This window comes from Tauraco erythrolophus, chromosome Z (assembly GCF_009769465.1).
Source record: "Tauraco erythrolophus isolate bTauEry1 chromosome Z, bTauEry1.pri, whole genome shotgun sequence".
Lineage (NCBI taxonomy): Eukaryota > Metazoa > Chordata > Aves > Musophagiformes > Musophagidae > Tauraco > Tauraco erythrolophus.
This window is the reverse complement of record NC_141496.1, coordinates 14,108,523-14,136,182: the sequence shown is the minus strand read 5'-3', so window position 1 is coordinate 14,136,182 and position 27,660 is coordinate 14,108,523. Positions and strand designations below refer to the sequence as shown.

General features: G+C 43.0%; 1 protein-coding gene across 1 annotated transcript; it reads left to right on the top strand.

Moving 5' to 3' along the window:
• Positions 1-1,503: 1,503 nt before the first annotated feature.
• Positions 1,504-27,384, top strand: AMACR (alpha-methylacyl-CoA racemase). The gene is made up of 5 exons (XM_086629752.1): positions 1,504-1,765; positions 3,621-3,764; positions 6,310-6,470; positions 13,170-13,356; positions 26,975-27,384. The coding sequence occupies exons 1-5, from the start codon at positions 1,504-1,506 to the stop codon at positions 27,382-27,384; spliced, it is 1,164 nt and encodes a 387-aa protein (XP_086485878.1).
• The last annotated feature ends 276 nt before the right edge of the window (positions 27,385-27,660 follow it).

Genomic DNA, 27,660 nt, shown 5'->3' with positions numbered 1-27,660 from the left:
TGAGCTAACGGCTCTGCACAGGCGAGCTGCGAGAATCAAGATCTCTTGATTAAAACTGGTATTTATTTAAAAACCCAGCAGCATACTTCCATAGAATCATAGAATGGTTTGCATTGGAAGGGACCTTAAAGATCACCTAGTTCCAACCCCCCTGCCATGGGCAGGGAAACCCTCCACTACACCAGGTTGCTCAAAGCCTCATCCAACCTGGCCTTGAACATCTCCAGGGATGGGGCATCCACAACTTCTCTGGGCAACCTGTTTCAGTGCCTCACCACCCTCAGAGTAAAGAATTTCTTCCTTATATCTAACCTAAATCTACCCTCTTTCAGTTTAAATCCATTGCCCCTTGTCCTATCACTACACACCCTTGTCAAAAGTCCTTCTCCAGTTTTCCTGTAGGCCCCCTTCAAGTACTGGAAGGCTGCTAGAAGGTCTTTCCGGTGCCTTCCTTCCTCCAGGTTGAACAGCCCCAACTCTCTCAGCCTGTCTTCATAGAAGAGGTGCTCCAGCCCTCGGATCATCTTCGTGGCCCTCCTCTGGACCCACTCCAACAGCTCCATGGCCTTGTGCTGGGGACTCCAGAGCTGAACACAGTATTCCAGGTGGGATCTCATGAGAGCAGAGTAGAGGGGGAGAATCACCTCCCTCAACCTGCTGGCCACGCTTCTTTGGATGCAGCGCAGGACACGGTTGGCTTTCTGGGCTGCCAGCGCACATTGCCAGCTCATGTTGAGCTTCTCATCCACCAGCACTCCCAAGTCCTTCTCCTCAGGGCTGCTCTCAATCCATTCTCTGCCCAGCCTGTACTTGTGCTTGGGATTGTCTGCAACAGCTATTTGTGTTTGGGATTGCCCAGTATATGGCTACTTTCCACAACCACCTGTCCAGCCTCATCCTGAGCGGATTCAGCATGGACTGACTGGGATGTCACTATTCCAGCTGTGGTCTCTGCCCCTTCAGGACAGGCTCCAGCTGCTGTGGCAGGAGCAACAGGACCAGACTGCCCAGTTTAAAGCCGTATTTGGTGAAAAAACAGTTTTTATCATCTCTTCCGCTAGCATCGCTAAGTGTGACCCCGGGAAGCTGAGGTGCGCGTGGGCGTGGATGTCAGGAAAAATTTCTGGACCAAAAAGGGTTGTCAAGCGTTGGAAAAGGCTGCCCGGGGAAGTGGCTGGATTAGCATCCACGACAGTATTTAAACGACATTTAAACACACCCTGACATAAATCCCAGCGCCGAGCGGCGACTGGGCGACCCTCGGTGTAACGGGAGGAAGTCCGCGGCGCAGGCGCGTGGATCGGGAGGAAACACGGGCCGTTTCCACAGGCCGGGGGCTGCCCCAGCCTCCTCGCCGCCCGGGGAGTGAAGCCAAATAAAAGGGGAAGGGCACAGCCCGCTCCTCCCAGCACTCCTCCGGGAGCGCGGCACGCCGATCCCGCCGGGCGGCCGCGATCGATCGTTCGATCGATCGATCTCTCGGCGCTCGGCAGGCGGCCCGCCATGGCGCTGGGCGGCGTGCAGGTGGTGGAGCTGGCCGGCCTGGCGCCGGCGCCGCTCTGCGGCATGATCCTCGCCGACTTCGGGGCCCGGGTGGTGCGGGTGGACCGGACGTCCCGCGCCGCCGCGGCCGGCGCCCCGCACGCCGCCGTGCAGGGCCGCGGCAAGCGCTCCCTGGCGCTCGACCTCAAGCAACCGCCCGGCGCGGCGGCGCTGAGGCGACTGTGCCGCAGAGCGGATGTGCTCATCGAGCCCTTCCGCCACGGTGAGGGGCGGCCTCGGGGGGCACGGCGGGGGGGCCGGGGGAGCTGGGCGGTCGGGGCGTGGGGGTGGCTTCACGGAGGCGGCGCGGTGCGAGCGGGAGGTCGGCTCCCGGTTGAGGGTTGAGGAGCAGGGTCCCGTTTGTAACGTCGGCGTGGCATCGTTGAGGTTGGAAAAGACCTTTGAGGTCTTTGAGACCGTAATGTAGGTAAGACGTAGCAGGTGGTGGTCCGAGTCTCAGAACTTACGATTCCTCCGAAGGCAGCAGATCTGACATCTCTCTCCGTTCCTAAACCGTACACCGTACTCATCCGATGCTCGTGTGTGGGCTATTTCGGTATGTCTGCTGTTAACACCATGAGGATGCTCTTCTGTCCCCAAGAGCATCATCAAGGCCAGGTCGGATGGGCCTTTGAGCAACTCGACCTGGTTGAAGATGTCCCTTCTCATTGTAGCAAGATCAGACTAGATGACCTGTAAAGGTCCCTCCCAACGCAGACCCTCCTGTGATTCTGTGGTCCATGAGGAGCTAGCCAAAGTGTTCTGGAGTTTCTGCAGTTGGTTTAGAAATAGAAGGCTATGTCAGTTAAACATCATGTGTCATGAACAGGCTTATGGATCCTGTGTCATGGATAATGATTCTCATTCTGAAAACAGGGGTTTTATGGTTGTGATGGTTTTTACCTTAAGATTTTTTTTGTTGATCAGAAGCTGTGCAAACAAAAGTAAAACATTAAATTCCATTTCTCATTTTAGCTGGTTTCCTATTTTCTAGTGGGATTTCTTTTTTTTTCTTATTATGGAAATTTCTGTTTCCTTTGGTTTTACAGGCACGTGGCATCTGCTTCTTTTTTTTTTTTTAATCTGGAAATGCAGGTAATATTGTAACTAGGCATTAAGTTTTACGGGCCTGTAACTGAACTGGGCAAATCTGTGATCCAGCATGCATAAACTGGTGTGAACCAATGAGAAGATGAGACCCCAAGTGGCAGGAGAGTTTCTTTAAACGCATGTGTACCACTGACCTTCTGACAATGACTTTGTGGTGCTAGGGGTTATTTGACACCCAGTTCTTACTTGTGCTTTTGAAAATTTTGCTCTTTACTGAATTCCTCTGCTTTCACCTTGGTGTTAATCGCTTACCACTGCCCAGCAAGTAGAACAATAGAAATTGATCCTCAGGAATTTGTAGATTTGGTAATGTCATGGACTAGTCTGAAACAAGTTGCACTAATAGATTCTAGGCTGAAATGGGCATTGAAGTTATGTTACCCCTTCCCCTCCAAAATGTGTCTCTCTGCAGCGCCAGTATAGATTATAAGGCATAGTCTGCCCAAGCTGCGCTGAGCCAATAAAAATCCATAATGTATTTGCAACTTGAATTTGCTTCTTTTAAAACCACTATTTTAGAACTAGAAGATCAAAATTTTAGCCTTGATTACTATAAACCCATGCTGACCAAACCTACATTTCATTGATTTCCAAAAGTTCCTTATTCTCTTCTTTACAAAAGAACACATTTTCTTTTGTGTAGTTGTTGCAAATCATTTGTGGAATGGTGGCATGGTCCGTTCGCATCAGTGAGTTAAAAGATACAGGAACACACCGGGTACTGAGAAGCTAATACAATGAGGAAAGTATGTTCCAGTGAAAGATGGAAGCAATTCCAGGTCATTTTAATGTGGAAAACATAAGAGTTTGCTCTTTCTCTCTCTCTTTTTTTTTTTTTCTTTTTTTACAAGCCCGTGGTAGCTTTCTCTGTCATCCAACAGTGTATAGGTTACAGCAAGCTGTCTGGCAATCTTATTATTAAAGTCTTATAAAAATAAATGTGAATTAAGTTTCTTTGTCTTTTTAAGGTGTCATGGAAAGGCTTGGCCTTGGTCCAGAGGTCCTTCTACAGGAGAATCCCAGACTCATCTATGCTAGACTGACTGGATTTGGCCAGACAGGAAAATATGCCCGGTCTGCAGGTCATGACATCAATTATTTGGCTTTATCAGGTAGGCTGTAAAATTTCCTATTAAAAAAGGTTTTTTCCCCTCTTAAATCAAGACTCAAGAATCTTTTGAAAGGTTGTTTACAGGTAGCTCAAGTTACCTGAGTCTATGAAACAGCGGAGCAGATCTGAAGCATCTCCGTCAGTGAGATGCATCTCTCCAGTCAGCTCTGGCACTTGCTTAACCCCTGGGTAAGCTCCCTCGCAAGTCAAAAACTGCCTAGAAAATGAGGATGTTTTTCTGCCAGGTTATTGAGGTAAAGCAGTTCATTAAGGGGTCCAACAGACATAAAAAGCCAGCACAAGGAAGGAGGAAACATGGGCTAGACGGGCTGTTCATTTTGACAGCGGCAGTCAGCTGTTAGGCTGGATCAGCATGTCTTCTCAGGCTGTACAGTGTTTTCCTTTCTTTGTGCTATTTTATCTGAATATTCTCTTTGAAGAGAAGACTGAAGTTCTTATGCATTTTTGTCTTTCTTCAGGGCCACTCTCCTAGAAAACCTGAATGCTTATGATTCCGAAAAGGCTGCAGATTGTTTTGTGTGCTTGTGAGCTGCTTTTTTTGAGGAGAGAAAAACTAGGCAGCCTAACCCATTTGAGCCCTTGTCCTTTTCTGCGGTAAATATCTCACTATTGCTACCAAGGAAAAGGAAAGTGGCTTAAATAAAGCGGCAGTGCTATGTTTCCTTAAGGTGTTGCAGATGGTACACTCTTGTTGTCATGTTTCAGCAAGTATGCAGTAACAAAGAATAACAAAGTTATCCAACTTAGCAGCTGGGTAGCAGCAGTCTGTATGTCATGCACGGCCTCACCTGGTGCTGTATGCACTGCTCCTGGCTCTGTTGCTTCTCCGAGCCTGTGAGGGAGAAGAGAAAGTGGCCCAAAAATTCTTGGTTTCCCACTGGATGAACCATTTCTTTTAGCCCCAGCAAAGGTCCAGAGCAGAGGCACTGCAAATATGGTGATTCAGTGTCACCTGCTATGGGGGAGTCACTGTATTGTGAAATTAAGTTGCTTCAGCAATGGGTTTAGTCTTCTCAGATTATGTAAGAATGTCAGAGAAAAAGAGAGGGTAAAGAAGGGATGCCTCATTTGAAACACTTTTGACTTCATGTCCAGGTGATTTCAAAGTATTATGCTACTTTTATTTATTATTAACATAGGGAAAGAGTCAGTACAGAAACAGTATAGTCCATCGCTACCTTAGTTTGTAGTGCGTTCTGTTTACAAACAGAAGCATTTTTTTCTCTGGACTTGATATAATCAGTAGTGTTTTGGTTAGTGCCATCTTCCTAAAATTAAATCGTTTTGTTTGAAATTTCACGTGAAGTTTTTCTGTCTGTTTAAGGAAAATAGGACAAGGTGTTTGGGAGGTATCATTCCTCAGAAATGAGATCTCATAGCCTGATTATTTTCCTGATGAACTTTGTCTTTCTTTAACTAAAAAATAGCTTAGAAACTCCAGAGATAAGTTAATATATTAATCCACTGGTGCCTGTGGTGACCCTTAGACTGTTAAAAGTGAGTTTGTATTCAGCAACAGGGTTTTGTACTTGCACTACAGGCTTTGGAAACTTCTTTATACTGCACACTCAGTTGCTTGCACTTGGGAAGTGCATCTGACCATTACCTAACTAAACAGTGCTTCAGAATCATGCAGTTGTCAGGAAATGTTGACCACGTATGCTGCAAATATCAGACTTTAGGTTACAGGCATGGGAAAAACATGATTGTACCGCAGAGTTTCCTGCTTGCCCGAAGGGAACCGCTATGAGGGAACTACAAAGAGTCAGGTGACAGTGAAGAGGTTGTTCAGGATGGCAGAGACATGCTAACAGGTTCAAAGCTCTATCTGAAGTAAACTGGCTTAGGGTTTGCTCTACTCACTTTCATGTCCGCGTAATTTCTGGCATAAACAAGATTCCCTGTGTCTGTGTGGCATGCAATCAGAGGTAATCTTTCTGTGTTATTCACCCATTCCTCTTATACACAACTTCTTTTTTTTCCCAAAGGTAGTTGAAGAGGGAGGATAGGACTGAAGTACGGTTGTCAGTGTGAAATCCTTTGTTATGATTATTAATTAATGGGTCATATGCACAGAAGACTGAACATCTACATTTTTACTTTAAAAGATTCAGGAAAGAAGAATTTACCAAAATTGCCTTGAGACATGTCCATAATGCCTATTGAATGCTTATGGAGGAGGTTCTACGCATGTATGAAGTGCGAATTATTGCACACAAGGTTTTTTGGATGAAATTTTGTCCCTATATAGCCCAATTATTAATGGTTTATCTGTGAGACTTTTATTAATTCTTAAATGCATTTTCGCTAATATGATTACAGATATTCTAGTCTTTTGTGAATTAAGGAGTAACTATTTGCTAAGACACAGCTGGGTGGAGAGAGAAAACTGTTGGTAGAAGTTTGCTTTATCCCTTGTTTACTTGCATAGATTGAAGAGAATGAAACTTTAATTGTAGAAATGTAGGAATAAATGTTTATAATTAATTTTATACTTGTATTTGCTTTGTTTGCTCTACTGTCAGGTGTGCTGTCGAAGCTGGGTAGAAAAGATGAAAATCCTTATGCACCTGTGAATCTTCTGGCTGATTTTGCTGGTGGAGGTGTCATATGTGCAATGGGCATCATTACAGCCCTCTATGAACGTACCAAATCTGGCAAAGGGCAGGTCATCGATGCAAGTATGGTAAGTTTGGTCTCAAGGAAGGTGAGGTTTCTCAGGTCTGTTTGTTTGGATTTTTTCCTACTCTGAGTCTGTGAAAGGGAGGAAATTGGAGCTATTCGTAAGGTTTAAAATTAAAAATTTGGGAAAGGAAAGTAAGTAATCTCATAAAATGGCTATTTTTCACATATCACTGTTCCTGTAACATGCTTGTGACGTGGGACACATACTGTGTCTTTCCGTCTGTGCCAGTCCCTGTCTTTCGTTTTACCAGTCTGCCTTCTTCAAAAAATATTAGCTGTATATATTTGATGAGTGAGTTTGGTGTGTGGAAAGATGGTGTATAATTAACAATTAGCATCATGCATAACAGCAAAAATGATGATGCTAATAAAATAAAGAATTGCATTAGCATTATCAAAGAGACATCTGCTTATGAATTTGTAACAGGTTACGTCTTATTAGCAGCACTATTCCTTCGAATAATTACACTGCCGTGGATTATTGCCAAGAAGTCAATTTCAAACACTTTGTGTTAATGTACCATAAGGCTAAATTGGCTTAATAAAGAATACTATGGAATTTTTCACTGCAAGGCCACCCACTTACACACAGAGGAAAAATGTATATTTACTTTTATCCTTGAAACCTGTATTATCTGCATATGTTTTTTTCTCTCGATCTCTCTTTTTTCCTGTTTTTCTTTTTAAAGAGCATTGCAATTAAAATTTGACCTCCCTTCGAGGTGTTGTGTTACAGCGAAGGGTATGATTTGGACTTAAATATAAATTGAAAAAAATTATATTAATTGAAAAAAATCCCTTTGTTGAAGAGGTCTTGAAGGTAGGAGAATAGCAAGTGGTGTTAGCCATCTTGACTTGAGCAAGATTTTGACAGATTCATGTGACATTCTCAGAAGCAGTCCACTGCACTATGGTCTAGATCAAAATTCTATGGGATCAGTGCAAAACTGGTCTATTGGTCTTTTGACAATAGTTATTAGTAGTTGTCGAAATGAAAAACTTATGAACTGGAGCTCCACAGACGTCTATTGTTTTTTTTCAGTGTTTTCTCCCACAAGCTGAATGATAGATGAGCAATAACGTCTAGTAAATTTACAGATGATATGCATGTGGGAAGAACTACAAGTATATTGGACAGTTGGATTGGAACTGAAAATGTCCTTTTCAAATTGGAGAAATGACCTGAAAAAAATTGGCTGAAATTTGTGGAGACAACTGCTCTGTTGTTCTCTTAGGCAGAAACAATTAGCTGCACAAATGCAGTGTGAGAACAATTAGCTGAAGTATAATCCTGGGAGTTTGGAGTAGTCACAAGCTGAACATGAGTCAACAATGTCATGCTGTTGTAAAACACACACACACTGTTATTAGGATGTATAAACAGGAAATAGAGCCAGCAAAGTTTCTGAAGTAATTATGATCTATTCAGCATTTATGAGGCCTCAGAAAAATACTGTTTCTGAAGCTGGCCATCATCTTTCCAAGAAACCCGACCAATTTCAGGAAGTTGAAGAAACACAACAAAGATGATTGTGAGTCTAAAAACATGACCTACAAATTGAAAAAATTGAAGGAAAATTGAAGGAGTTCATGTATTTGTGAAGGAAAGACTGTGGAGAATTGTGGCAATTCTTCAGATCTTTAAAAAGATATTTCTTGTAGTTTGGAGTATTGCCTTATTTTCACTGTTGGTACTTTAAGTCATTAAAAGAATTCATTATGAGAAGAATCAATACAAGTCTGCTAATGTCCTAATGAGATCTCTGGCTCATTGGGAATGGAGCGTGTTGTGGTTTTTTTATGAGTTTTTTTTTAAGCCCTCAAAACTTCTCTCTTTCAGTTTTTTTATTGTCTCATAATTGTGGTATTTACAGTTCCCTGCTGATGTTTCTGGTGTCCTGTGAAATGGATGGAATATTGTTCAGTGCCACTGGGTATACTTAACCTGGCATTTTGTTATATTCCTTTCACTTGAACAGTGAGACAGTTGGTGACAAACAGACATGCATCATCGACCTCAAAGGCAGTTAAATAAGCTGGGTTGATGAGCTTATTTTTATATCTAAGTGTGTTTAATGGAAGTAGATATTTTTAAAATCACAATACCACAGCATTACAGCTGTCATTTCGTTTTAATATTCTTTTTTGTTTAATAGGCATATTACTTAAGTCGTTGTACAATTTAGATAGTCTGAATATGAATTTTCTACAGTAGAGTTACCAGCAAAACTGTTAGCAGCCGGGAAGAAAATTCATCTGCACGAAGTAGATAAACAGGCACTCCTGTATTCCTGCGCAGGGGGACAAGTCCAAGCATGTCTGCCTTAGCATCAAAATCCATAGGTTTTTATACACACTTATTTTGTTGAGTCATTGTTACATAAGAATGATAGAATCATAGAATGGCATAGGCTGGAAGGGACCTCAGAGATCATCTAATCCAACCTCCCTGTCATGGGCAGGGACGCCTCTCAACTAGATAAGGCTACTCAAGGCTCCGTCCAACCTGGCCTTGAACACCTCCAGAGAGGGGGCATCCACAACTTCTCTGGGCAATTTATTCCAAAGTCTTACCACCCTCATACTGAAGAATTTCTGTTCTCCTTCAACTTAAACCCATTTCCCCTTGTCCTATCAGTGGACACTCTTGTAAAAAGTCCCTCCACAGCCTTCCAGTAAGTTCCCTTCAGGTATTGGAAGGCAGCAATTAGGTCCCCCCGAGGTCTTCTCTTTTCAAGGCTGAACAATTCCAGCTCCCGCAACCTGTCCTCATAGCAGAGGTGCTCTAGCCCCTGGATCATCTTTGTGGCCCTCCTCTGAACACACTCCAACAAATCTATGTCTCTCTTATGGTGGGGACACCAGAACTGGACGCAGTATTCGAGGTGGGGTCTCACAAGAGCAGAGTAAAGGGGGAGAATCACCTCTTTTGACCTGCTGACCACGCTTCTCTTGATATATCCCAGGATGCGGTTGGCCTTCTGGGCCGCATGAGCGCACTCACAGCTCATGTTGAGCTTCTCATGTATAAATACCCCCAAATCCTTCTCTTCAGGGCTGCTCTCAACCCACTCTGTGTCCAGTTTGTATTTGTGCCTAGGATTGGCCCGACCCAGGTGAAGGACCTTGCATTTTGACTTGTTGAAGCTCATGCAGTTTGCCCTGGCCCAGTTCTCAAGTCTATCAAGGGAAACTCATCCCAGGTTACCAGTCCCTGCTTCCATAGTTTGTGCAATCCCCTTTTGTATTTGATTTTAGCCAGGAGTTCTTTGTTTATCCATATAGGTCTCCTGGTGTTTTTGCCTGATAAGTTCTTTTACATAAAATTGCATGTTATTCTCACTTTTAAATTTGACTTTTAAAGCGATTGGTTTTACTAGCTATATTACCTTATCAATATTCTTCTTCTATAACAATCATTGGTTATTCTATTTAATTTTACTAATTAGAATCCTTGATATTCAAAATAAGACAGGAAGGGGCGAGGGGGTTTCCAAGCAGCATAACTGGTGTCCGTGATGGTCTCCTTAACTTCTTAAAACAAAACAAGAGCAGCCCTGAGGAAAAGGACTTGGGAGTGCTGGTGGATGAGAAGCTCAACATGAGCCGGCAATGTGCGCTGGCAGCCCAGAAAGCCAACCGTATCCTGGGCTGTATCAAAAGAAGCATGGCCAGCAGGTCAAGGGAAGCGATTCTGCCCCTTCTACTCAGCTCTCATGAGACCCCACCTGGAATACTGTGTTCAGCTCTGGAGTCCTCAACATAAGAAGGACATGGAGCTACTGGAATGAGTCCAGAGGAGGGCCACGAAGATGATCAGAGGGCTGGAGCACCTCTTCTATGAAGACAGGCTGAGAGAGTTGGGGCTGTTCAGCCTGGAGAAGAGAAGGCTCCGGGGTCATCTTATATCAGCTTTCCAGTACTTAAAGGGGGCCTACAGGAAAGCTGGAGAAGGACTTTTTCCAAGGGCATGTAGTGATAGGACAAGGGGCAATGGCTTTAAACTGAAGGAGGGGAGATTTAGATTAGATATAAGGAAGAAATTTTTTTCGTTGAGGGTGGTGAGGCAGTGGAACAGGTTGCCCAGAGAAGTTGTGGATGCCCCATCCCTGGAAGTGTTCAAGGCCAGGTTGGATGAGGCTTTGGGCAACCTGGTGTAGTGGAGGGTTTCCCTGCCCATGGCAGAGGGGTTGGAACTAGATGATCTTTGAGGTCCCTTCCAACCCTAACTATTCTATGATTCTATGAAACATAGAAAAATGCAGTAGCTGGGTGATGAGGTATCCATGGTTCTTTGGTTTAAAACAAGAAACATAGAAAGATCCACTAATTTCCTAGTGAGTTCTCTATAGTTACTTATTAAACTTAACAATCCTAACTTGTACATTTTACTTTTCAGTTTTCTATCTAACTTTTCTGCTTGATTAAATCTTGATTATTTTGTCAAAGTTTTGTATCAGTAGAAGAGGGAAAATTATTTTCATTTTTAGCAGCTTTGTGTCCTCAGGATTAGAATCATAGAATCGTAGAATCATAGAATCATAGGATGATTTGGGTTGGAAGGGACCTCAAAGATCATCTAGTTCCAACCCCCCTGCCATGGGCAGGGACACCCTCCACTACACCAGGTTGCCCAAAGCCTCATCCAACCTGGCCTTGAACACTTCCAGGGATGGGGCATCCACAAGTTCTCCGGGCAACCTGTTCCACTGCCTCATCACCCTCAATGTAAAAAATTTCTTCCTTATATCTAATTGAAATCTCCCCTCTTTCAATTTGAATCCATTGCCCCTAATGGATTAGGGATAATTACTTTTATTAAGTTTTTGTCTTACTTCATGAATGATTTTACTGACCACTTGTTTTGTTTTTTTGTTTTATTCCGATGTCTATTTTTCTGAAGTAATCTAAAAACTTAATTATTTCTTGCCTTTGAAGTTAGTAATTCTAGAATGAGATCCAAATCTTTGTGATAGAAGAAATTTTATTTATCTTTTATTTCTGATTAGGGTGCTGGAAGGTGAAAAACGGCTTGGGAGCATTCTTATGACCAGCAATATACACATGAGGAATTCCTTTAATCAGTGAAACTAAACTGATACAAAAAGAGAGTAGAGAGGATCAGGCCAAGAGCTAGATGTGCATCACCCGTTCACAGGGTCCAGTGTTATTGTTACTCTGCGTAAAAAGTAGACAGTCCTGCGTTTCAGCTGTCTGCCTCAGAAGAATTAAATGCCTGGTCCGAGTTGGTTCATACTAGTTGCTGTCTCTTCTCATTGACTTCATAGGGATCGTAAGTACCTTACAGTGAGCCCGGTAGTTCCCATGTGCTGAGTAGGATGTGGAGCGGATGCTGTGATGTGATACAGTAGGCACAATTGTATGTCTGTACACTTGCACCACACTGGAACAGAGGCATGTGAGTCAAGGCCACACTTTAAGTTCTCTCTAAATTCAGACACAAAGCCTTCTGCTGATGGTAGGCATCTGACCAAGCATGACTCACTCTGTGAAAAGACTACCACTGGAGAGAACAGTTATAATGATCACTTGCATAATAGTCTCATGGCAAGAGCATTTAGCTGTCCCGACAGAAGACTGAGGTTTCAGGTTTTTCTCAGCCTGGGGGTATTCAAAACCAAAACTCCCACATCCTAGAGGCATTCATCAGTCACGAGGATGAATATAAAGATTTGGCTGGTGTGGATTCATTCTCAGTTTTCTTTGAACTGTTTGGCTCTGCAGAAGGAACAGAAGACTTTAGGAGCAGACAGGTCACCCAGTGGGGTGGTGCGTCTGGATTCTTGTCCCTGCTTCAGAGACTGCTGATGCTTTTAGCATGAGGGAGCCATTAAGTGAAACACGTAACTGTTACTGTAATCATTCTGCAATTAATCTTAAGTGAAGTCTTCCCATGTTGTCCTTTTCGTGTTTTAAACATACAGTTTACGTTACTGTGTGTGTGGTGTTATTTGAGCGTGCCTTTAGAGGTTTGGTGCCCACGCTGGACACCTTTCTACTTGTCTCTGAATTGCAGTGGGGCTCAGGCAGAAGCTAGCTGTCCAGCTCCCAAGCCAGGCATGTTTCTGAAGTCCCTGTACCAGCCCAGAACAGATGAACTATTTTTTCTTCAGTGTTTCCAGTGCAGGTAGCACTGTACATAGGTACTGTAAGTCGTTCATCAGCACCAAAATCTAATTAGCAGTTAGAGCTTATTTTGATACTGTTCCCATCTATTACTATCCTTATCTCCAGTGTTTTTTTGTGTACTTATTGTTAATATAAGCAGTGCAAGATCAGATCAGAAGTTTAGGAGGCTTGATGCTGTCAGATACTTAATGTTCTCTAGAGCCAAGAAGCTTGTCCCATCACCTAAAATTAGTTACATTCTCTGTGTGAACTCCTAATCATTAGAAACTTGCTAAACTAGGAAAGTTTGTGCATTCAAAGTGTGTTATCCATCTGAAGCTGCATTATTATATTTATGCTGCTTCTTATTCTCTCATTCCAGATGGTTTTGCATATGGAATGGAAACAGTAGTTGAAAATGTTACAAGATTAAACTGCTTATCAGAGATTTTGTCAGTAAAAAACAAAAGACAGAACTGGTAGTAGTTTTTTCCGTTTTGTTTTATGTAGAATTAAGGTAACACACCAACTAATGTACTGAAGTTGTTACTTTTTCCTGTAAATCTTCAAGGTAGAAGGAGTAGCATACCTAAGTTCTTTTCTGTGGAAATCACAAGATTTGGGACTTTGGAGCAGACCTCGAGGAGAGAACCTGCTCGATAGTGGTGCACCTTTTTATGAAACCTACAAGACCTCTGATGGAAAATTCATGGCTGTTGGTGCCATTGAGCCTAAATTCTATGAGCAGTTAATAAAGGGTAAGTAGCTTGGATCAGTTGTTTCACATCAGCAAAGCATGACTGAATGAATTTTTTAATACCTGATTTTGATTCATGACATTGGTTATGTTGATTTCTTTGTAAAAGCCAAACAATTCTTGAAGCTATTTGGGTAGTAGCGTAGCAGTTGATTGACTTTCTTCTTCTAGCAGTTGCTTACTTTCTTTTTCATCCCTTCTTCACCTTACCCTCAGAAACTACACTTAAATTACAGGTTTTCTTCTGAAGCTATGGTAATGGTAGTCTGTGATGTGGCTGGAGCGCTGAACAACTATTTTTGGAAAACATTTTCCCAAGGAATTGTGAATATACTTCAAAAAGGAGACCTAATTCTTTGGTATTGCAAATAAAATTTCAAGCAATTTCAGTTATTTAGGCTATAATTTTTTCAAAAATATGTAGGACGAATAATTGAGAAAACGATTTAAATTGTTCAGAAATGAATGTTCATTGGAAATAGTTCATAATATTTCATGATAGAATGGAATTCCCCTAGAAGCAAAGTCAGATTTATAAATTAGTTTCCACCGCACAATTTCAGGGTGCTTTTAGTGTGCAGCTATGGATGTAATTTTTAAATTCGAGTGAAAAGTCTCTAAATACTAATATAAAATATTATTTATCTGTTTGATAAATTAGAGTGGGTCAAACAAAATATGTATGTGAAGTTAAAACAGAAATTTGCAGATGCCTGTTTACTTTTGAACTGTTCGTGTCCTTCAAGCTTTTGATCAGATGTGCTCTTAGCTTCCTACTGGTAATTTAGTTTAAAAATAATTTCTTCTGTTGTGTTCCTTTGGTAGATTGCTATGCTTTCCGTACAGAATTTATGAGAAATTTAAATGGTCACAAAAGTATTCAGTATTTATTCTCTTTCCATTGTTCTGCATATAAGGGATATAAAAAGTTTTCAATCTAATTTCGTTTTATTTGATCAGTAGAAGGAATATCAACAAAAGATATACCTGAAATGGATGTGAACCACTTTTGTATGTGTATGACTTACATGTGGTAAATCTTTGCTGAGTGAGGGTGGCAGTGGAGTAGCTTCTTATTCTTGCTCAGTCTCTCCCCAGTGGTTATTTCTTGAATTGTAGCATGGATACCTGTACTGGTTTTGGCTGGAATAGAGTTAATTTTCTCCATAGCAGCTGGTATGGGGCTGTGTTTTGGATTTCTGCTGCAAACAGTGTTGCTAATACAAGGATGCTTTCCTTATTGCTGAGCAGTGCTTACACAGAGCCAAGGCCTTTTCCACTCCTGACACTGCCCTGCCAGCGAGCAGGCTGGGGATGCACAAGAAGCTGGGAGAGGACATGGCTGGGACAGCTGACCCCAACTGACCAAAGGGATCTTCCGTACCATATGACATCATGTTCAGCAATAAACTGGGGGGAAGGTTGGCGTGGGGCCAGTGCTTGAGGGCTGGGTGGACATCGGTCAGTTGGCAGTGAGCAATTGTTTTCATTTGCATCACTTGTCCTTCTTGGGTTTTATTTTCCCCTCCCTTTGTTACTATTTTTTCCTCCTCTTTTCCTTAGGGGACAATTCCTCTCAGAGACAGTTACTGCCACCTCAGCCCCAATCAGCTACGTTGTGCTAAAAAGAGTGTAGTCAGTGCCAGGGCCTGCACTTCCAAGGGTTTTTGAAATTCAGAAGTATGGTAAGATGAAATGAAGGTATGGGGTTGTAAGGTGCAGTATACCTTTGGTGAGTAGCATCCCAAAGAGTGATCTTGTTCTCTACACTTGGTCTTTGTTCTCTTGCAACTTGTGGTGCTCCCAAAGAAAGTTCTTCTGCATCTGTGTCTGTAAATGTCTGCTTCTCTGTGTAGCTTAGAAAAGGCTGTTCAGTTGCCTAGAATGTTCAAATTGGTACATGCTGATACAGGGAACCCATAAGGCAGGCTCCTGGAGTGACTCAGGGACATATCCAGGGTTATGTGCTGCTCCCAGAGGCAGTGTCAAGTTTGGAAGAGTCATGTTCTTCGCTGAAGAAGCTGGTACTTTGTCCCTCATTGTCCTGTGTATAACTTGTTTGTGAATGCCAATTTTAAGCTACTCGATCTTGAAAAAGAAAGTGTAGTTGATTATTCTGCACTTTGCAGTTCTTTGAAATGTTATTCTCATCCAATGTCTTGAGATTTTTTTGCTTGCAAGAAACGGAGAACAAAAATAAATATAAAGCTCTATCAAAGTAAAACGTAAGCCCTTGCTCTGGAAGTTAGGGAATTTGGAATTCCAATACATGTCTTCAGGGAGAATGCCTGTAATAAGTACAAAGGAAAAGAAGAAAAGAATAAAGCTGCTTACTCAAATACCCATATGTTTGGCTTAATGTGATCAAACACTGCCCTGCAGTATTCATGGATGCAGTATTTTATCCTTCTCTAGAGATTAGATTGAACAGCATGGACTTTTAAGCTACAGGAGTGGGATGGAATCTATATTCATTCGAAAAAAAAAAATTCTGAAAATATAGTGTAGTCTTGTTTGTCACTCTCCTTCTCAGTGAACCTTTGCTGGACACTCCAGCCTTTTTCTGTTGATCTTTGGTACATGACTCAGGCTTTTCTCTCTCGACCAGCCAGACAACTTATCTAGAAAGAAGCCTCTCCTTCTCAGTGAACCTTTGCTGGACATTCCAGCCTTCTTCTATTGATCTTTGGTACATGACTCAGGCTTTTCTCTCTCAACCAGCCAGACAACTTATCTAGAAAGAAGCCTGTGATGGATGAATCTCGTGGTCAAGCAATATTACATGATCACTGGTCAGTGTCCGTCTTATTTAGGTAACTCTTACTGAGGAAAATGCTAAAATTCTCTGTTTTCCTCTTAGCTGTTTCTCAGAAATTCAGAGCTTAAAGTTGGAGCAGCAACTATGAATTCATCTGCCTGTATTGGGACATCCACATCGAAGAGCTTTATCTTCATCTTTGAAAGTATTCCTTATTGTTTACAATGCACATAAAAGGCTTGATTTTAACAGCTGAAGTTTCAAAAATAGTTATTCCAGCAATAAAAAACTGATATATGTGTTGGTAAGTAGACAACAAGTGCAATCACAGCTCTGCCTGTGTTTCAATCTGTTTCTGTCATATTTAAAAAATCTAACATACAGGCTACAGTCTTCTAAGAAAATTTTTCTTTTTGCCTTTAATTGGATCACAGTCTTTCCTTGTTTGGTCAGTCATAGATTTCATAGATTTCATAGATTTCTAGGTTGGAAAAGACCTCAGAGATCATCCAGTCCAACCGTCCCTAATCCCCATTAAACCATATCCCTAAGTAGATCATCCACCCTATTCTTAAACACATCCAGGGATGGGGACTCAACAATCTCCCTGGGCAGCCTATTCCAGTGGCTGACAACCCTTTCAGAGAAGAAATTCTTTCTAACATCCAACCTGAATCTCCCCTGACTAAGCTTATACCCATTTCCTCTTGTTCTATCACCCATCACTAACATAAAGAGCCCTTCCCCCACCTCCCCACCATCCCTTCTCAAGTATTTGTAGGTGTAATCAGGTCTCCCCTCAGCCTCCTCTTCTCCAGGTTAAACAGCCCCAACTCCCTCAGCCACTCCCCATAAGTTTTATTTTCCAGCCCCTTGACCAGTTTAGTCGCCCTTCTCTGGACCCGCTCCAGGAGCTCAATATCTGTCTTAAAGCGAGGGGCCCAAAACTGGACACAATATTCCAGGTGCGGCCTCACCAGTGCCGAGTACAGGGGCAGGATCACTTCCCTGTTCCTGCTGGTTACACTATTCTTGATACACGCCAGTATCCCATTGGCCTTTTTGGCCACCTGGGCACACTGCTAGTCATAGAATCATAGAATGGTTTGGGTTCAAAGGGACCTAAAAGATCATCTAGTTTTCTTTGTTTATGTTGTAAAAGTGTGTTCTTTAATGTATCAGACTAAACTTAAGATTTTTTCCACAAATTGCATTTAAAATAAGTGGTCTTTCTTCATTGTATTTTAAGTGCATATTATGAATTGTTCAGATTTTCATATAGGAAATATTTATCACCTTCAGTAGTTATGGTTGCAAGCTTTCTGAAGCAATAGTGTGCTAAATTAGAACAGCAGATCCTTCTCAGGGATTTTTTCCTTTTCCTTTCTGGGATATCTATTGCAGAAATTCAATTCAGAATTTAAGCCTTTGAATGTTACAGAGAAGAAAAAGCTGCTTGTGAGAATTGTATTGCTCTTTCACGAACCTGACGAGCTTTGACTTAAGCTGAGTTGTCTGTTCAAGGCATTAATTCTCTACTTTGAAGTAGTTTTAAAATGGTATGTTTCAGTTACAACTTCTATAATTTCGTTTCATAATTTTTTTCCGATAATTCTGGTCAGTTCTGCTAGTGAACAATTTGGTGTTGTTCCAGACAAAATATATTCAAAAGCCACTTTATGTCTCTTTGTCCAGATTCAGAGAGTATGTTACTTTTGCCACTCCTATATAATGAGAAGAGAAGGACATGGGTGTTGCAGATGTAAGAGTTGGAGATTTAAAGATTGCAGAATTGAGAAAGGAACATGAGAAAGGAACAATTGTGCCTGACAAATTTGGTGGCCTTCTATGGTGAGGTTACAGTGTTGTTGGATAAGGGAAAAGCGACTGACATCATCTACCTGGACTTGTGCAAAGCATTTGATATTGTCCTGCACGACATCCTTGTCTCTAAATTGGAGAGACATGGATTTGACAGATGGACCACTTGGTGGATAAGGAATTGGCTGGATAGTCACACTCAAAGAGTTGTGGTCAAGGGCTCAATGTCCAAGTGGAGGCCAGTGGCGAGTGGTGTTCCTCAGGGATCAGTACTGGGGCCAGTGCTGTTTAACATCTTTGTTGGCGACATGGACAGTGGGATCGAGTGCACCCTCAGCAAGTTTGCTGATGACATCAAGCTGTGTGGTGTGGTGGAAATGCTGGAGGGAAGGGATGTCATCCAGAGGGACCTTGACAGGCTGGAGAAGTGGCCTGTGAGAACCTCATGAAGTTCAACAAGGCCAAGTGCAAGGTCCTGCACGTGGGTCGGGGCAGTATCAAGCATGAACACAGGCTGGGCAGAGAATGGATTGAGAGCAGCATGGAGAAGGACTTGGGGGTGTTGGTTGATGAGAATCTCAACATGAGCCAGCAATATGTGCTGGCAGCCCAGAAAGCCAACCGTATCCTGGGCTGCATCCAAAGCAGCGTGGCCAGCAGATCGAGGGAGGTGATTCACTGGCAAGAGCTCTAGCGGCATGGCCCAAGTCACGGAAGGCAAAGGCAGGGAGTGGGAGAATGAAGAACCGCCCACTGTAGGAGAAGATCAGGTTCGAGATCATCTAAAGAACCTGAAGGTGGACAAGTCCATGGGACCGGATGAGATGCATCCACGGGTCCAGAGGGAACTGGCAGATGAAGTTGCTAAGCTGCTATCCATCATATTTCAGAAGTCGTGGCAATCTGGTGAAGTTCCCAATGACTGGAAAAGGGGAAACATAGCCCCCATCTTTAAAAAGGGGAAAAAAGAAGACCCAGGGAACTACAGGCCAGTCAGTCTCACCTCTGTGCCCAGCAGATCCTCCTGGCGACTATGCTAAGGCACATAGAAAACAGGGAGGTGATTGGTGACAGCCAACATGGCTTCACTAAGGGCAAATCCTGCCTGACTAATTTGGTGGCCTTCTATGATGAGGTTACAGCATTGATGGATAGGGGAAGAGCAACTGACATCATCTACCTGGACTTATCCAAAGCATTTGATACTGTCCCACATGACATCCTTGTCTCTAAAATGGAAAGACGTGGTTTTGATGGATGGACCACTTGGTGGATAAGGAATTGGCTGGATGGTCGCACTCAAAGAGTTGTGGTCAACGGTTCAATGTCCACGTGGAAGCCAGTGACGAGTGGTGTTCCTCAGGGGTTGGTACTGGGACCAGTGCTATTTAACATCTTTGTTGGAGACATGGACAGTGGGATTGAGTGCACCCTCAGCAAGTTTGCATATGACACCAAGTTGTGTGGTGTTGTAGACACGCTGGAGGGAAGGGATGCCATCCAGAGGGACCTCGACAGGCTGGAGAGATGGGCCTGTGAGAACCTAATGAAGTTCAACAAGGCCAAGTGCAAGGTCCTGCATGTGGGTCGGGGCAATCCCATGCACAAGTACAGGCTGGGCGGAGAATGGATTGAGAGCAGCCCTGAGGAAAAGGACTTGGGAGTGCTGGTGGATGAGAAGCTCAACATGAGCCGGCAATGTGCGCTGGCAGCCCAGAAAGCCAACCGTATCCTGGGCTGTATCAAAAGAAGTGTGGCCAGCAGGTCGAGGGAAGTGATTCTGCCCCTCTACTCAGCTCTTGTGAAACCCCACCTGGAATACTGTGTTCAGCTCTGGAGTCCCCAACACAAGAAGGACATGGAGCTACTGGAACGAGTCCAGAGGAGGGCCACGAAGATGATCAGAGGGCTGGAGCACCTCTGCTATGAAGACAGGCTGAGAGAGTTGGGGCTGTTCAGCCTGGAGAAGAGAAGGCTCCAGGGTGATCTTATATCAGCTTTCCGGTACCTAAAGGGGGCCTACAGGAAAGCTGGAGAGGGACTTTTTACAAGGGCGTGTAAACTGAAAGAGGGGAGATTTAGATTGGATATAAGGAAGAAATTTTTCACTCTGAGGGTGATGAGGCTTTTTCCAAGGGTGTGTAGTGATAGGACAAGGGGCAATGGATTTAAACTGAAAGAGGGCAGATTTGGGTCAGATATAAGAAAGAAATTCTTTACATTGAGGGTGGTGAGGTACTGGAACAGGTTGCCCAGAGAAGTTGTGGATGTCCCACCCCTGGAGGTGTTCAAGGCCAGATTGGATGAGGCTTTGGGCAACCTGGTGTAGTGGAGGATTTCCGTGCCCATGGCAGGGGGATTGGAACTAGATGATCTTTGAGGTCCCTTCCAACTCTAACCATTCTATGATTCTATGATTCTGCCCCTCTACTCTGCTCTCCTGATACCCCACCTTGGGTACTATGTTCAGCTCTGGAGTCCCCAACATAAGAAGGACACAGAGCTGCTTGAGTGGGTCCAGAGGAGGGCCACAAATATGATCCGAGTGCTGGAGCACCTGTCTTATGAGGACAGGCTGAGAGAGTTGGGGCTGTTAGTCTGGAGAAGAGAAGGCTCTGGGGTGATCTTATTGCAGCCTTCCAGTGCCTAAAGGAGACCTACAAGAAAGCTGGAGAGGGATTTTTCACAAGGGCATGTAGTGATACAGCAAGGAGCAATGGCTTTAAACTGAAAGAGGGTAGATTTAGATTAGATGGAAGGAAGACTATTTTACAATGAGGATGGTGAAGCACTGGATCACGTTGCCCAGAGAAGTTGTGGCTGCCCCATCCCTGATGGTTGGTTCAAGGCCAGGTTGGATGAGGCTTTGAGCAACCTGATCTAGTGGAAGGTGTCCCTGCCCATGTCAGAGGGGTTGGAACTAAGTGATCTGTAAGGTGTCTTCCAACTCAAACCGTTCCGTGATTCTATGATTTCCGAACCAGTTGTCAATACTCACATTTCCTTTTGGTTTTGATTCACTTCAGTGTTTCCCTGCAGAATTAGGAACTCAGTGCTGGACCAGAGTGCAGTTAACAACATGTTGAGGAAAGTTTGTGAGTGTAAAGTATTGTGTACATCATGATATGCCTTAAACATTGTACAAATACTGTAGAGGGTCAGGTTCTTGCTGCGCCAAAACATTTGCAATTGTGGTAGTTAAATGTGTAAACTTGGAGTACAGCTATGGATGCACTTGCAGTGATGCTCTGGTCATACTCTGGGCCTGATCAACCTTTTGCTGAACTGTCGCTTTCTAAAAAATGATTTTGTTTCAGAAATTTTGAGCAAAGTAAAATCTTTACGTAGTTACTTTAATGAAAAATCATTACTTCTTGGAATATTCTGAAGTTCAGTTCCCTCTCAGAGTGCAAATGAACTATATTTAGACAGAAGGAGAGCAATGGCATACACTTTATGGCTGTGGTTTAGGCCATGATGTGATGGTTGGAGGACGCCTGGGGCATAGTGACCATGAGATAATAGAATTCTCTATTCTAGGGGAAGTTAGGAGGGAGAGCACTAAAACGGCCAAGCTGGACTTTGGGAGAGCTGACTTTGGACTGTTTAGATGTCTGGTCAATAAAGTACAGTGGGAGACAGCTCTCAAGGGTAAGGGAGCGCAGGAGGGATGGTTACTCCTCAAAAAGGAAATTCTGGAGGCACAGGAGCAAGCTGTCCCTGTGTGCCGGAAATCAAGCCACCAGGGTAGAAAACCAGCTTGGATGACCAAGGAGATTTGGGAACACCGCAAAAGAAAAAGGGAAGTCTATAAGTCTTGGAAGAATGGGCAGGCATCCAGGGAGGACTACAGGGAGGAAGTTAGGGCATGTAGGGGGATAATCAGGGGGGCAAAAGCCCAACTGGAACTTAGACTAGCCTGCTCCGTAAAGGACAACAAAACGTCCTTCTATAAATGCATTAATAACAAAAGGAGGGCTAAAGATCACCTCCAGCCCCTACTGGACACAGGGGGTACGTTAGTCACTAGTGATGAGGACAAGGCTGAGGTCCTTAATGCCTTCTTTGCCTCAGTCTTTAATAATAAGGTTAGTAGTTCCCAGGTGAGCTGGCCTATGGTGTCTGAGAGCAGGGAGGGAGAGCAGATCAAAGCTCCTGTGATCCAAGAGGAACGGGTCAAGGATCTGCTTCACCAGCTGGATACCCACAAGTCTATGGGGCCTGATGGTATCCACCTGAGAGTCATGAGAGATCTGATGGATGAGAGATCAGGAGACATTGCCAAACCCCTGTCCATTATCTTTGGGCAGTCTTGGCTCACTGGGGAGGTTCCGCTGGACTGGAGGCTGGCGGATGTTACCCCCATTTACAAAAAAGGGCGGAAGGAGGATCCGGGGAACTACAGGCCTGTCAGTCTGACCTCGGTGACGGGCAAAGTCATGGAACAGGTTATCTTGAGTGCTATTAATGAGCACATACAGGTTAACCGGGTGATCAGGCCCAGTCAACATGGGTTTATGAAAGGCAGGTCTTGCCAATCAAACCTGATCACCTTCTATGATGGGGTGACTCGCCTGATTGACGAGGGAAGGGCTGTGGATGCAGTTTTCCGTGACCTCAGTTAAGCCTTTGATACAGTGTCTCATAGTGTTCTGATTGAGAAACTGGTAACTGCTGGCCTGGATAGGCACACCTTCCTTTGGGTTAAAAACTGGCTGGATGGCCGGGCCCAAAGAGTGGTGGTAAATGGGGCTAAATCCGGCTGGAGGCCGGTCACCAGTGGGGTTCCCCAGGGCTCAGTGCTGGGTCTGGTTCTGTTTAACATCTTTATCAATGACCTGGATGAGGGGATTGAATGTACCCTCAGTAAATTTGCGGACGACACCAAGCTGGGAGGCTGTGTCGATCTGCTCGAGGGTAGGGAGGCCCTTCAGAGGGACTTGAACAGACTGGATCGTTGGGCTGAGGCCAATGGCATGAGCTTTAATAAGGCCAAGTGCAGAGTCCTTCACTTGGGGTATGAAAACCCCAAGCATCGCTATAGGCTTGGGGAAGAGTGGCTGGAGAGCTGCCTGGCGGAGAAGGACCTGGGGGTGTTGGTTGACTACCGGCTTGATATGAGCCAGCAGTGTGCCCAGGTGGCCAAAAAGGCCAATGGGATACTGGCGTGTATCAAGAATAGTGTGACCAGCAGGAACAGGGAAGTGATCCTGCCCCTGTACTGGGCACTGGTGAGGCCGCACCTGGAATATTGTGTCCAGTTTTGGGCCCCTCGCTTTAAGACAGATATTGAGCTCCTGGAGCGAGTCCAAAGAAGGGCGACTAAACTGGTCAAGGGGCTGGAAGATAAAGCTTATGGGGAGCGGCTGAGGGAGTTGGGGCTGTTTAGCCTGGAGAAGAGGAGGCTGAGGGGAGACCTGATTACAGCCTACAAATACTTGAGAAGGGATGGTGGGGAGGTGGGGGAAGGGCTCTTTACATTAGTGATGGGTGATAGAACAAGAGGAAATGGGTATAAGCTTAGTCAGGGGAGATTCAGGTTGGATGTTAGGGAGTATTTCTTCTCTGAAAGTGTTGTCAGCCACTGGAATAGGCTGCCCAGGGAGGTGGTTGAGTCCCTGTCCCTGGATGTATTTAAGAAAAGGGAGATGAACTATTTAAGGATATGGTTTAATGGGAGATTAGGGACGGTTGGACTGGATGATCTCTGAGGTCTTTTCCAACCTAGAAATCTATGAAATCTATGAAAATTAAGGATTCCCATACTAGATTGTTCTATTCAGTCATGTTTTGGCAACATAATTTCAAAATTACTGTGCTATGAGCATACAATTTTGGGTAAAACATCAGCAAGTTTAAACAAGAAAATCCTGAACAAAGCTCTGCTAGGGATCCTAGGTAGTCTTTTAAATTAGTATGGCTGAAATACTGCAAGAAACTGTTTATTTCCTACATACCAAAGCAACTTCACTGATTTATCTAATGAATTTTACTGTTTTCTTTCTCTCAATATAAGTGTCTAATTTTACTGCAGTTTGTCTAAGAAGTTCTTTGAAATAGAGGTTTCAATTTGTTGCATAAATAAATATGTCAATAAAGCTATAGCATTTAAAGGAGACTTAAAGCTATGTCATTATAAGGAGACCTAATTTTTCATTTTTCAAAAATTGTTATTTCAAAGCTGTACTAGGGTAGGTTACTGGGCTTTTCTAAAGAGAAATCTCTAGATGAAAATTCAAACAAAAACCCTTGGAAACAAGTTGTGATTGCCTTACCAGATAGTCTGCATAAAAGATACTTTGCTTTTGATTATGTTGGGTGAACTCTGTCATCCTGTGGTATCCCAGACAATTCTGTGCTGTGTAATTGTTTCCTTGTTGACTCAGTTGCTCCTGCTGTGATTCTGTTGGTCTGTACCACAAATGGTTAGCACAAGCTGGAAAATGAGAAGCTGTAGTGCTTAAATGCTGTCAGTTCATGACATTTGAAGTTGAAGTCTTCAGTAGTCGATGGAAAATGGGCATGTAATATTAAATTCTAGGTTCTGCATTTTGTTCTATTTTGCTAGATGTATGGTTAGATTCAGCCAACTTTCCATCTGGCACGACCTTCAAGTGTAATTGTGTAATGGGATAATGGTAGATCTCTGTTCATGTTGGACTGGCTACAAGAACACAAACTGTAATTAATAAGCAAATAAATACTTATGAAACAATGTTTCCAAGTGACAAGATGAGACACAATCTGATAGTGTGTTTTTGCTTAGCTTTACTTTCTGTGGAAGATAACATTGCCTCACATACTGGTTCTTAAGTAAACTATATAGCACTGTCCATCTTTAGGATTATACTTTGAAGATAATCAAATTTAATTTTGAAAGCATTGTTAGCTTGTATTTAATTATAATGCTCAACTAGTATAAGTAACCTTCAGCCGATCTTTTTTGAGGACGATATGAACGATTATGAAGACTAGATTCTACATTTAGTCATTTAAGGTGCACTTGACTGGCTTGCTAACTTGTTAAGGACTAACGTTTGCCTTGTAGTAATCCTAAGATCCGTAGGAATCTCCGAGATGTGAAAATGCATATTCTGTCTTTGACTGTTGATTTTCTTCTAAACACGAACAACTGCAAGGCTGTATTTCTGAGTCTGGAGATTGGCAATTTCTCTGTGTTGTCCTTTGCAGTACCAAAGTAAGATTTCAAAGCACGTCTTCATTTTCAAAGCTACTATTTAAGAACCTTTTGATCAGCAATGAAAACCTTAAATATTACGATAACTTAGGGGGAGCCTATGAGCCCCAAGAAATGCATGTAGTAGAGATGATGAGCAGAAGGAACTTAAAGAGCAGAAGAATGGGCATTATCTTCCTTGCTCCTGCCCTCTATGTTTCAGTTGCTGTATGTCTACCCCTCTCAGTGACGAGAAAGCTATAGAAATAGAAGATACAGACAGTATCTGTAGAATAGGAGATACAGTTAGTTTTTTTCTGCCTATCTACAGATAAAGATTAGAAGAGTTCTGTGTAAATTCTACCTGTAAACAGGCATCTAGTAGCCAAGCCTGTTAACAGTTGCAAGTCAAATCATCAGTCTGGTACCAGACATCCAAAGACGTAAGAAGGAACACTCCAAATTAAATGTATACAGAACTCCACGTTTTCTCTGCCTTTTACACAGCGCTGTTTTCTTCTAAGCATCTCCCTTTTTTGGTTGTTTGGGAAGCATTATTCATGATAGTTGTTCTCTAGCCTTTCTAATTTCTCAAATTAACTTCTTTCTTATCCCTGCTTTTTCTGAATCATTCCTGCTATGTTCCTGGTCCTGAATTTCAAGATTTGACTATTCAGACAACCTTCAACATACCACTTCCGAGTTCTGTTTGGTATCATAGGCTCTATTTGTACCTCTATTTGTACTAGCTCCATTTTGAAAGTGTGGTTTAATTGCCTTTTCTCTTTCTTGTTTCTTGTCTCCTTTTTGAGATAAACCCTACATGAAGTGATAACAATTCTTGCATCTCCTTGAAGTAGGATAACAGAAGGGTAGGAAGTGCAGAAAGCGGAATCTTTGAACAGGAACAAAGACAGGAAACTGGTTGCACAGGAGAGATGTAAACTCCCCACTGAGAGGGAGGGTGGTGCTTAGTTAAGGCAAGGACCTAGGACTTGACGAGTTCAGGAAATTTTCAATACAAAGCCTGCGTGTCCATCGTCTGCTCTTGTGTCTCAGAAGAGATGTGCCTATTGCATACCTAGGTGGTCCATGCAACAGATCTTCTGGGAAGCAGAGTTCTTAAGCAGTTAGTAAGTGTAAGGGCTGTGGGTTTCACTTTTCCAGAAGAGCAGCAGTAGAGAGTAGGAACCTCGGAAGTGTGCTGAGGAGGGGAGAGCAGCAAACACTGCTGGAGTCCATTTGGACCAAAGGAGTTGAGAAGCAGGTCAGTTAGCCTGCAGGCACCTGCAGCTGAGCTGCCTCATGCACATTGAGCCTGGGTACATCCATACACAACATCTTCTCATCTCTGGCGTGGAAATAACTCAATCATGTTGAGCTTCGAGCACTGTAACCTACTGAATGTCCAGCTCTGGCAGAGGTACTGGCTTCCATGAGATGAGTATAGTGCTTTAGTCCAAGGCCCATTCAGCAGACTTTTGTGCTGCTACTGCCAGGTAGATAATACCATAGCTATTATGGAAAACATTCTCAGAACAAAATGTTATCTCTAGGCAGCTGCTGCTCTTACAGAGTGTTTATACAAATGAGTGTTTGTTATATGTATTTAGTTAAAAGGCTGTAGCTGATGCAATGTAGGCTAACTGCAAGCAATAGAACTACTGAAGTTTTATTCTTCTGCTCTCTCCCCCTCAATCATAGATATCCTCATAAACTTTGAAGCAACTGTTAGTTATTATGCTCTGCTATGTTGGACTGCCTGCAAAATATTAGCTTCTCAAGGAACACGCTTAGTTATGGACAGCACTTGGTAATTTATCTAAGCTATATTATAGTTAAACTTTGCTTTTCTCCTTTCAGGTCTTGGGCTAGATTCAGCTGAACTTCCCAGTCAGATGAGTTTCTCCGACTGGCCCGAAATGAAGGAAAAATTTGCATCTGTGTTTACACAGAAGACACAAGCCGAGTGGTGCAGCATATTTGATGGTACCGATGCCTGTGTGACCCCTGTTTTATCCTTTGATGATGTTGCCTTCCATCAGCATAACAAACAAAGAGGTTCTTTTATCAAAAATGATGAGGAAGAGATAAGTCCTAGACCTGCTCCTCTTCTATCAAGAACCCCTGCTGTTCCGTCGTTTAAAAGGGATCCTTTTATAGGAGAACACACAGAAGAGATACTTCTAGAGTATGGATTTACTAAGCAAGAGATTGCTAAACTTTATTCTGATAAAGTAATAGAATTTGGTGATCCAAAAGCTAGTTTATAATCTCTAACTGTGCAGATCAGGCAAATTTCAGGCTGATACAGTAAGTTTATATGCATTAAAATTGAATTATATGACAAATAAATGTGCGCATTATGTTGCTTTCAAATATATATATATTTTTTTTTAATTATTGAAGTTTTAAATTTAATTGAAAACAGTGGGAGTTTAGGTACTTGTGAACCTGGATGATAGGCAGTCTAGAATGATACCAAAATTGTATTCTGAAGATCTACACAGTTTGCTTAGTAAGCCGCTGTAAATCCTCAAAATGTCTCT

Bases quoted from the DNA above. Each gene is read 5' to 3' on its own strand.
- AMACR (XM_086629752.1), top strand. From the start codon at position 1,504: ATGGCGCTGGGCGGCGTGCAGGTGGTGGAGCTGGCCGGCCTGGCGCCG. The intron at 3,765-6,309 runs GTAGGCTGTAAA...CTCTACTGTCAG, and splicing joins CAATTATTTGGCTTTATCAG to GTGTGCTGTCGAAGCTGGGT. The intron at 6,471-13,169 runs GTAAGTTTGGTC...TAAATCTTCAAG, and splicing joins AGGTCATCGATGCAAGTATG to GTAGAAGGAGTAGCATACCT.